Below are 11286 nucleotides of genomic sequence, written 5' to 3'. Positions count from 1 at the left end.
ATTTTTTTTTTTTTTTTTTTTTTTTTTAATTTGTGTTTTGAGCCCTGGCTGTCCTGGAAGCTCTGCAGACCAGGCTGGCCTTGAACTCACAGAAATCTACCCACCTCCACCTCCTGAGTGCTGGGATTAAAGGTATGTGCCACTACACTTGGCCAGAAATACATTTTAAAGTAATTTAGAAATTAATTCTAAAAATTCATTGTACACCAAGCACCTAAAGGAAAGCAAGGGATGGGAAACACGTAGTACACAATGTTCGGAACCTAAAGCCACTGATCACAACACGGGGTGGCAGGACTGTTTACTCAGCTCACCAGGAATAAAGTTTAATCCCCACCCCACCCCTGCAAGGCTCCACTGCCAAGTCCTGCTCTTCTGCCTCTGTCATTTACATTTCCTTCCCAGGTTCCCATCTTGGACCTCTTCTACACACCCATCTTTTCTTCAGTCCCAAGAATGTTTACCTTTGAAATATGAGTTTCTTCTCTTAGCACCCCTTTACTTTAACATTATTTCTCTATTTATGTGTCTGTACCTGTGCATGCACACTGCCCAGGAGGCCATCACTCTGGTGCCTGTTCCTGAGGCAGGGTCTCTTCCTGAGTCTGAGTCTGCAGTTTGAATCTCAGCTAAGATGCAAACTATCAAGTCCCAACAATCTTCCTGTCTTCACCCCATCAGAGTTGAGATCACAGGCATTTGAGAGGACACCCAGACTGCTACATGGATGCTGGGATCCAAACACTGGTGGTCCTGATGACAGTATCCACTGAACCATCTTGCCATCCCCACTTCTGGGGCTCTTGCAGAGCTGCCATTATTTGTCTGAGAAGTGCTTGTTCTCTTTCTTCACACGGTAACCTCCGCAGTCCTTAAATCTCAGCCTACTGGAGAGATAATGTTAGAGCCGCTGGGGCACTTTGTCACTCTGCACTCTCCATCCCTTGGGCAGTCTCCTCATTAGACGACTGAACTATGTAAGTCTCACTCCATATCCTAGTAACTACAGCAACAGACGGATATGCTCAAAATATTCTTGAAGAAACTAATAAACCCGAAAACCCAAATATTAAATACAGGGACGATCTAATTATGATAGGTTAACACCAAGAACTCTTATATATACACTATTCTAGTTGACAGATGTGGAGGTAATAATAAACATCACCATTAACAATGACAAATGACAAAATTAGACTACAAAATAGTATGCACATACATATAACCAAGGAAAATATACATACATGAAAAACTATTGGGAAGTGATTAATGATAATAATGATAGGTTTAAACAATTAGGCTTTTCTGTAGAGAGAGCAGCTAACTGTTGTTTAAAACCAATACAGTGGGGGCTGGAGAGATGGCTCAGTAGATTAAGGTGCCTGTCTCCAAAAGCTTGCATCTGAGTTCAAGTCCCAGAACCTATGTAAAGATGTAATTTGAGAAACAGCTTCACAAAGTTGTCCTATAATCTCCTGCCATGGATCATGATACCAGCAGCCACACACACATAAAATGCATACATGCACACACATTTTCTAAAAACAAATAAGCCATGCAATAGTGGCACATGCTTCTAATCTCAGCACTCGGGAGGCTGAGAGGTAGGTCTTTATGAGTTTGAGGCCAGCTTGGTCTGTGTTCCAGGCCAGCCAATGCTACCTAGTGGGACATTTTTTTTTTTTTTTTTTTGAGACAAGGTTTTTCTGTGTAACAGCTCTGGTTGTCCTGGAACTTGCTCTGTAGACCAGGTTGGCCTTAAACTTACAGATATGCACCTGCTTCTGCCTCCCAAGTGCTAGGGTTAAAGGCGTGTGCCACCACCTTCTGGTTGGAACCTTGTCTCAAAACAACAAATAAAACAGCTGGGCATGGGGTCACATGACTTTAATCCCAGTACTGAGGAGGCAGAGACCAGTGGATCTCTGTGTGTTTCAGGCTAGCCTGGTCTACATAGTAAGTTCCAGGACAGTCAAAAATACCTTGTCTCAAAAAACAATAAATAAGTAAATAAATAAATAAATACGTAAGTAAGTAAATAAGGTGAACGTGATCAAGGAAAAGCACACATTCACACAAGGCAACAAGGCAAGCACACTCCTACACGGCAAACATGCGTGCATACAGAGTGCGAAGAGGGCAGGAATGACAATTCCTGAGGCGGTTCAAGAGTTCCCAGAACTGCAGCAGAATGATTAGTGGACAACTCACACCATATCCCCAAGAGAAGTCGGAGCTGCCTTCTGTAGAGATCCCTGTGCCTGCATAGCTTGGAAAAGCAGAACGCGAGTTCCCGGTGTCAGTTGATGTAAACGGTGATTCTTGGGTGATGTCAGACTCACTAAATGGTTAATTTGAGAGAAAGGGAGAAGAAAAAAAAAGAAAGAAAAATTTCATGTTTCCTCAGCAACTTATCAGGTGGTAAACATGTGTACAATATATCTGTAGAGGCAAAAAATCGACTTGGAATTCAAGCACTGTGAAAAGCCCACCTCGCAATACAGAAATGACGGCAGCTGTGCTGCTCAGTGTCCACCGGTGACGTCATGCTTTACCACTGGAGGTAGTTCAGAAATGGTGACAGGACGTCTGAACTCGGTGAGTTCCTGTAATTCCCCAAGTGCATGCACAGATACCCACCCCATTAAACCCTTGCTACTGTAACCTGCTAATGCAGTTCTAATGAACTCTCTTTAAAAATCAAGGAATCTTACTTTTATTTCTAGGTGTGAAACTAGATTTGACTTTACAGTGTCTCCTACGACAGCACACTGTCCTTCAGAACCCTCCTCGAAGCTGGTCTATTTACTCTGTATCATATATGACAAACATGTGTGACATTTTACATACTTCATCTGATTTATATTTACAAGACCATATGAGAGATGCTGATAATGTCTTTTTTTTCTTGGCCAAACCAATGAAAGATTTGTCAGTTTTACTGACTAGTTTCCAAAGAACCAGCTTCTGACTGCTGTTTTTCTTTTTCTTTTTTCTTTTTTTGGTTTTTCAAGACAAGGTTTCTCTGTAGCTTTGGAACCTGCCCTGGAAAACTCATTTGCCCACCGTTACTTAGCTTATAAATGGCAGGAATAGAATTAAAATCAAATGTCTGATCCCCCTTTGAATCTAATTACTTAATAACAACTACATATTACTTCTGGTGGGTAGGAGAGATGTCTCTGGAGCTAAGAGTGTGAACTGCTTTCCAAGAAGATCCAAGTTCAGTTCTCAGCGTGCATGTTAGGGGGAACCTGACCTCTAGCCTCTGCTAGTAACTGCAGTCATCTGTACAGACTCACACACACAGACACACACACACAGACACACACACACACACAGGCTGGCTTTGCAAGTCTGAGCTCCAGCAAGCCTCCTGCCTCAGGTTCTCATAGGGATAAAATTCTTGTTTTGTTTCACTAGCATAGGTGTGGTACAAATGAACAAAATCCTTGCCATTATCAAGTGCAATAAGTAAGCAAGCATGCTTTGTGCTAGTACCTTTGAGAACTTGTATCTTTTTCATGGCCGTCATTGGTAGAGGAAATGTCATCCAGTTGCTCTGGAAGGGGATGATGGTTAAGAGCGTGCTTTGTTATTCCTTTCCTGTGAAAGATAAAACAGTCTTCTTTTATAGTTGGTATTCCCTAGAGTCATTGGCTCACGATTACTTATTCTCTGTGTGTGTGCATGTGAAGAGTGAGACCAACTTGTGAGAGCTGGTTCTTTCCGTCCACCATGTTAATCCCAGGAACTGAACTCTGTTGTCAACCTTGGTAAGCAACTGCTTTTACATGCTGAGCCATCTTGTTAGCCCCAAGTAAAAATACACTTTTTGAAAAATTTATGTGTATGTGTTTGTGCCTATGTGAGTCTGTGGTGCACACAGGTGTCAGATCTCCAGGAACTTGAGTTCCTGGGTCAACTGAGACCCCTGATATGGGTGTTGGGAACTAAACTAAGATCCTCTGCAAGAACAGTAAGTACTCTTTAACTTCTGGGCCATCTCGCCAGCCGAATATACTTTTAAATCATGTCCACCGTTAGAGAGAAAAGTTAAAGTGCAATCCACTAACTGGGGTCTTAGCTTTATGTACAAATATGGTACGATTCACTAAAATCCCAAACTGGGAATCCTTGGAGCCAGATTACCTAGATTTGATCACTGGATTCATCACTCAATTACTGTATTATCACAAGCAGTTATTTAATCCTGTGCTTCACGTGAAATACAGGTACCAGGGATTATGAGGTGCATTTGTACATTAAAGGCCTGGGAAGATTCCCTGTAAAGAAACTTGTAAAACTCTGTCTAACCCGTCAAGTTTCCTGAATGTGTTTTGTGGGGAAATGATGCCTACTGTAGATTATTAGATCTGGAAGATGTAATAACTGACATAGTCTATTTATTTCAGTGGACAAACCCAGCAGAATATAGGTTCCAGAGGGGCAATGTCCAATGGAAATATGATAAAAAAAAAAAACAGGTCATCACACCTGGCTTAGATGTTTATTTTGAATTTTTCATTCCCAAAGCTGGGAATGTATCTCAGCAGTAGAGCTTTCTAGCATATGTGAGACACTAAGTTCATTCCCAGCACCAAAGAAAGGGGGCGAGTGTGGAAGGCTGTATGTGTGAGTACTTTTGTTAAACTCTTTCCAACACTTATACTTAGTACCCTGTTGGAAAGCTGTTTGAAGCTACTGCTTGAAAATGGATTATCACTGTAACATCTAAAGTAAAAAAAACTCATTTTAATTTACTATCATTTATAAGCATTTAATCCTCGTCCACTCCACTTGGGTCCCCTTTTGGAAACATTACTTTTAGGAACTATCAAAACTGCAAAATGTATTTTTAACTCCTCTGGTTAGAATTAATTATAAAAGCGAATTTGGGGCTGATGAGATAGCACAGTAGGAGAGGTACTTGCCACGAAGCCTCAGGACCTGAGTTCAATCCCCAAGACACACAATGGAAGGAGTTACTCTTATAAGCTGCTGCATTCGTACACGTACACACACTGAATGGAATTTTAAAACCTAAAGGCAGATTTTAAGCCAAATCCTTTTGGGAAGTGACTATTTCTTATTCTTATTCCCTAAAGAGTCTATTGCCCGATTTGCTGTGGTGGCGATAACATACTCCTCAGTGGATGGCATGCTCATGGAAAGCAGGGTGTTCTTTTCTCTTTCTTTCTTCTTTTCTTTTTTTTTTTTTGGTTTTTCAAGACAGGGTTTCTCTGTAGCTTTGGAGCCTGTCCTGGAACTAGCTCTGTAGACCAGGCTGGTCTCGAACTCACAGAGATCCACCTGCCTCTGCCTCCCGAGTGCTGGGATTAAAGGCGTGCGCCACCACCGCCCGGCTGTGATTGGCTTTTTCTAAGTATTGCTGTTGGAGCAGATCAATAATTCAACCACTATCCTTAGAAAGAATTTAGACATGTAGATTAGTAAGATTAGGTTAAAATGTTTTTGTTAATGGCTTGAGGTACAAATCTTGGGGAACAGTTTAAAGTTTAAAAAGACACATTTTTAATAGTTGAACATGGGACTTGCTGAGGTCAGAGAATAGGAACCATGGGAGCCTGGCTATTGCTGGCTAACATACCTTTCCTGCTAGGATGGCTTGGTGATCAAAGGTGATGATTAATTCCTTGTACCAGCCAGGCGGTGGTGGTGCGTGCACACCTTTAGTTCCAGCACCTGGGAGGCAGAGGCAGGCGAATCTCTGTGAGTTCGAGGCCAGTCTACAAGAGCTAGTTCCAGGACAGGCTCCACAGCTACAGAGAAACCCTGTCTCGAAAAACAAAACAAAACAATTCCTTGTGCCCATTTCTGCCCTCAGCTTCCTGATATAAAAACTGAGGATTTACAGTGGAGCTGACTGTTTTTCATACACAAGTTTAGATTTGTAGTTTTTTTTTTTTTTTAAATAAAGTTACCTTTTGAGATAAATAATAAAGTGACTGGTCCTTTTTTGTAACCACAAAATGCAGCGGGCAGCAAAGGAACTGGCTAAGAAAGATACCTTGCTGTTTATCTACAACAAACTGAGTATGAATGTACGTGGGTTCTTGGGACAACTTGTTTTTCACCTGTAATATGTAAAATGTTTACTCATATAAGGGAAACCTGCTTTTTTTTAAACTTGTATTCATTGTAATCATTCACTTAAAAAATAGAATGAAACTACATTGTAATTTTTATACTGCTTGAAAGATTTTGCTGGGGTATATAAGCTGTAAGAGAAAAAATAAATTTAGTTAGAAGGAAAAAATAAGAATAGATAGAAGGGAAATCAGGGTAGAATAACAGAACAGGAAAAGAATAGAGTAGAACAAACAACAATTAAAATAATAAAATGAAGAACTAAGCTTGGCCCTCGGAAAAGTCCTCGTGTGGCTGTTTGACTGTCCAGTAGCTTGCATGCCCTGCATCTCCTCTTTGGTTTCTCTGACCTGCTGAAGGCTTGCCGTTTCATCAGCACCCTAGGGGAGATCCTGACATGTTGGAGGTGCGTGTGTTTCCCTTTTTTTCTGCCCCAGAGAGTTAAGTTTTGCCCATCCTGCTGGCCCCAGAGAATTAAGTTTTACTCCCTCAGATAGACAGATATTAAAGTCAATTGAGATCAACTCTGTGGATCTCCCTCAATCCCTGAAGCTGCCAGGCCTATGCCATCATTTTAGAGATGCTTGTAGGTACTACTTGTATATATTGACAGGACAGGAAGGCCCAGATTTCATAAATTGCCCAAAAGCTACACAGCTAGAAAAGCGTCCATCCAAAATCTCAGGCGTGACTTTAAATTAGCATGCATAGCTAAAATTTAGTAAGTGCATGGCTGCTGAAATTACTTAGGTCAGTGAGGTGGAACAATGGGATTTTTAAAAATTCGGACTCTATTTGCTTAAGATGTGGAACCTTTCTAATTTCGTCTGAGAAACAGAAACTAGTTATAGTCATCTTTCAGAATTGTTGAAAGAGTAAAGTAACTGAAGGTTCTTCTGAAATCGCAACATGCCAGGAAGGCATTATCGTTACCTGCCAAGTCACAACACTTTACTAAGCGTACAAAGCAGGTCTTTAAGCTACAAGTGCTTGCTTTTTAGTCCACAAACAAAACTGATCACTATTTGCCGGGGGTGTGAAGGCAGTGTGTGTGTAAAGTCTTGACAACAGGCTTTCGAATTGGACTGCCACTTGGTCTGTACTTCTCAGCACCATCTTCTAGATACAATCTTTAGATCTGTTATCTTTAGCTGCACGTGCCAAGTCGGTCTCCTGGTTTCGCTAATGCATTCAAGCAAACAGCTTTGCAAAGTGTTTGGAACTAGATACGTTCAACTTTATTGTAGCATTCAGCTATTATCTTCAGTGGGGCTAGAAGCACTGTGGGAACATTAAGTGCTTTTGGATATCCATTCCCTCAATTCATGTAGTAAACAGCCCATAAAACAGTCTTAGGACAGCATGGATGACACACTCTCCTCTCGTGACCCAAGGACAAAAGACAGCTTCCATCAGGTTGGGAGAAGAGAATACCATTTTCTCTCACGAGCCCTGGGAAAGGAAAGGAGAGAAGGCCTGGCCAAGGAAGGGTCCCTAGAGCTCCCGCGGCCCAGGCAGGGCGGGCTGAGCCATCCACTCACAGCTCCACGCTCTGTGGCACGGCCTTCCGAGTGTATCTGGAGATCATCCTCCGTTTTCTCCTCCGCGGCCGGGGCGGACAAGCCAGGGCGGGGGCCTCGGGGCCTGGTCCTCCCGCCAGCTCCGGCCCAGCCCCTTCCTGCCACCTATCGGCCCCGTCTCGCCCCGTCTCGCCCCGTTTCGCCCCGTCGCCTAGATTCCGGACCGCCACTTCCCAGAGTTCCCACTCTAAAGTCTTCCGACCTGCCTCCTTCCTCTCAAGAGCGGAAGTGACGGACTAATACAGCACGGTGCAGAAACTGGCTCCGATGCGCATTAGTGGCTACATAGACTTACTTCTTCCAAGTTTCCAGCAGCGGCTCAGGGCCCAAGCGGAGGGGACCCAGCGTGGGCTGGACTTGAGCGATTGACGCTATCTTCTGGCCAAGTGTCCTAGTGGAAGAGGCGGCCAAGGAAAGGTGCCAGAGCAGAGGCCCTCAGGGCCTCTAATCGTTAAAGGAATTGCTTAGCCTTTGTCGGGTAGAAGATGGGAGTCTAGTTTGATCAAAGAGACCGCCGCAAATTTGTGCTCTTCGGTTGCTTCATTCTGTGCGCTCAGGTTTGTCATTTGTGTTGTGATCTTTAACCCGAATGATCTCAAATTCAATTCTGACCCTGTAAATGCTGCATGAGGACTCCTGCTTGGGTTAGTGCGAGGATGGGTAGAATTTTTCCTCGACCCTTCGGGTTGAAAGGCGGCATAATTCTAATTTACCGTGGTGAGCGGGTAGTTGCATAGAAGATGCAGGTTCCTTAGTATAAGAATCAAATCACAAGCCGGGCAGTGGTGACGACCGCCTTTAACCCAGCACTCGGGAGGCAGAGGCAGGCGGATCTCTGTGAGTTCGAGGCCATCCTCGTCTACAAGAGCTAGTTCCAGGACAGGCTCTAAAGCTACAGTGAAACCCTATCTTAAAACAAACAAACAAAAAAAATACAACAACAAACAAAAAAAGAAATCGCTGCATCAGGCGGGCAGCGGAACCATGGCAAATTATTTTGGGACGAAATGGTAGCACCCAAATGTTTGTAATTTTAAATCTTCTGTAGACTTAAATTTTGTAAAGTGAGAGGCTTGCTCCCCCCGCCCCCAGGGCAGGGTTTCTCTGTGTAACAGCTCTAGCTGTCCTGGAACTAGCTCCACTTGCTTCTGCCTCCCTAGTGCTGGGATTAAAGGTGTGGCCAACACCTCCCGGCCTGATAACATAGTTTTGAAGTAATGAGGTGTTTTGGAGATGGGTTAATACTTCCGCTCCACAATTAACGAGAAGACTCAAAGAAAGTGCCCAAAGTATGCAATAGAAGCACAGATGGAAGTTTTGAGAGCAAATAGTGGATAGCAATGTAATATTTTCAAATTGTGTTACACATACTGCTACTAATTTAAGGACAAAACATTTCATTTGTTGGTGACACAGGGCTTTGCTATGCTATCCTTGAACTCCTGGACCCTAGTGATTCTCTTGCCTCAGGATGAGACAGTAGGCACACCCATTGCACTTAGCTATTTTTAATTTTTATTTTTACATACTTACTTGGGAAGTGAACTGTTGGGTCTCCATTCACTCTATAATGTCAAGGTTTCCAATTAACATAATTTAAGTATAAGAAATACGGTTTTAAATATTAATGGCATTCAGAGATTATAGGTCAAGTGGTGTCTGATGAATACCAAAACCATGAAGATGGTAGGTAGGTGCGTATCAAAGTTTTGGGAAATAGTGCAGTCACATAGAAGCATTTGGGGAATGCTGTTATTTCTCCTTCTATGTGGCTTATATCACTGAAACTTTGAATGTCATTTCAAAGAATGGAGGCCAGTATGAAGTTTGCAGTGGTAGAAGATGCTGTGGAGTACTGTCTGTTCCTGATGCCAAATGAAGCAAGAGACACAGAAGAACCCAAAGAGATTCTTCAGAAGTACATTGAAAGAATAATGACCCACTTTGCACCTATACTGGTGCCTTATATCTGGCAGAATCAGCCTTTTAATCTCAAATATAAACCTGCCAAAGGTAAAGTAATCCTTCCATTTGCTGTTGTCAAAGAGGTTTACACCTTTAACTTTTAAAATTAGTGATGCTTGCCCATATCCATGCAAGCCCCTAAATTTAAATATATACCGTATAGATCAGAATGTGGGGATTGTGGCTGTTGTGAACTTTAGTTATGATGCCATACTGCACAGGTCCAGGTTTACCGTTTCTTCACTCATGGTTCCCTTTTACTACTCAGTGCTTGACGTTCATTGTTAATGCGGTACATTGCATTGATTGAATTCTTAAATTTTTATTTATTTTATGTGTATGGGTGTTTGCCTGCATGTATGTCTGTGCACTGTGTTCGTGCAGTGCCCTCAGAGGTATCAGATCCTCCTTTGATACAGAGGATTGTGAGCCATCATGTGGGTGCTAGAGATTGCACCCAGGTCCTCTGGAAGAGCAGCCAGTGCTCTTAACCACTGAGCCATCTCTCCAGCCCCCTTATTGACTGATTTTTGTATTATGAATCATCTTTGTAGTCTAAGAATAAATCCCACTGAATTGTAGTATTATAACCCTTTCAATGTGTTGTTGAATTTTATTAGTAAGCTTCTCATTGTTGTGACAAAAATACCTGAGAAAAATCAGCTTAAAACTTATTTTAGGGGGCTTATTTTAGTACAGGCTGGCCTCGAACTCACAAAGATCTGCCTAGCTTTGCCTCCCTAGTGCTGGGATTAAAGGCATGCGCCACCACCGCCCAGCAACAACACAGTTTTACACTCACACAACCTTTTGTTTGTTTTCAAAGACGGTTTGGTTGTCTGATCCTTGTTTTAGACCCAAACTCCTAAGAAATTCACATTTCATATCTTTTTCAGAATTGCAACCCCAGCTCCCAAATAATTCTTTTTTTTAATTGATATTTATTGAGCTCTACATTTTTCTCTGTTTCCCTCCCTGCTTCTCCCCTCCCCACTTCAATCCTCCCTCAAGGTCCCCATAATCCCAACTTACTCAGATCTTGTCTTTTTCTACTTTCTACTTCCCATGTAGATTAGATCTATATAAGTTTCTCTTAGTGTCGTCATTGTTGTCTAAATTCTCTGGGATTGTGGTTTGTAGGCTGGCTTTCTTTGCTTTATGTTTAAAAACCACCTGTGAGTGAGTACATCTGATAATTATCTTTCTGTGTCTTAGTTACCTCACTCAAAATAATGTTTTCTAGCTCCATCCATTTTCTTGCAAATTTCAAGCTGTCGTTATTTTTTTTCTGCTGTGTAGTACTCCATTGTGTAAATGTACCACATTTTCCTTATCCATTCTTCGATCAAGGGGCATTTAGGTTGTTTCCAGGTTCTGGCTATGACAAACAAAGCTGCTATGAACATAGTTGAGCACATGTCCTTGTGGCACGATTGAGCATCCTTTGGATATACCCAAAAATAGTATTACTGGGTCTTGAGGAAGGTTGTTTCCTAATTTTCTGAGAAATCGCCACACTGACATCCAAAGGGGCTGTACCATCTTGCATTCCCACCAGCAATGCAGAAGTGTTCCCTTTTCCCCACAACCTCTCCAGCATAAGTTGTCATCAGTGTTTTTGATCTTGGCC

At 42.4% G+C, this 11286-nt stretch overlaps 2 protein-coding genes across 4 annotated transcripts in view; one reads left to right on the top strand and one right to left on the bottom strand.

Moving 5' to 3' along the window:
• Fam149b1 (family with sequence similarity 149 member B1) overlaps nucleotides 1-7865 on the bottom strand; it is a 44680-nt gene extending 36815 nt beyond the window's left edge. The window contains exons 1-3 of the mRNA XM_050127016.1: nucleotides 7653-7865; nucleotides 3502-3606; nucleotides 2212-2341 (exon numbers count right to left, since the gene is read on the bottom strand). Of these exons, the coding sequence (XP_049982973.1) occupies nucleotides 2212-2341; nucleotides 3502-3606; nucleotides 7653-7699 (282 nt within the window). The 5' untranslated portion in view covers nucleotides 7700-7865. The remainder of the gene's footprint in view (nucleotides 1-2211; nucleotides 2342-3501; nucleotides 3607-7652) is intronic.
• Nucleotides 7866-7957: 92 nt separating this feature from the next.
• Nucleotides 7958-11286, top strand: part of Ecd (ecdysoneless cell cycle regulator) — a 24186-nt gene continuing 20857 nt past the window's right edge. For 2 of the 3 annotated variants that reach the window (XR_007589397.1, XM_050127030.1), the window contains exons 1-2: nucleotides 7958-8248; nucleotides 9499-9704. Coding sequence is in view for 2 of the 3 variants with exons in the window: in XM_050127030.1 (XP_049982987.1) it covers nucleotides 9500-9704 (205 nt within the window). In the remaining variant the exon portion in view is untranslated. The remainder of the gene's footprint in view (nucleotides 8249-9498; nucleotides 9705-11286) is intronic. The other variant, XM_050127029.1, reaches the window with a different exon arrangement.

The sequence above is a fragment of the Alexandromys fortis genome, unplaced genomic scaffold, assembly GCF_014885135.2.
Source record: "Alexandromys fortis isolate MF-2015 unplaced genomic scaffold, M_Fortis_MF-2015_v1.1 scaffold_233, whole genome shotgun sequence".
In the NCBI taxonomy this organism is placed as follows: domain Eukaryota; kingdom Metazoa; phylum Chordata; class Mammalia; order Rodentia; family Cricetidae; genus Alexandromys; species Alexandromys fortis.
Note: the sequence above shows the minus strand (reverse complement) of the source record. Positions and strands in the feature narration are given on the sequence as shown.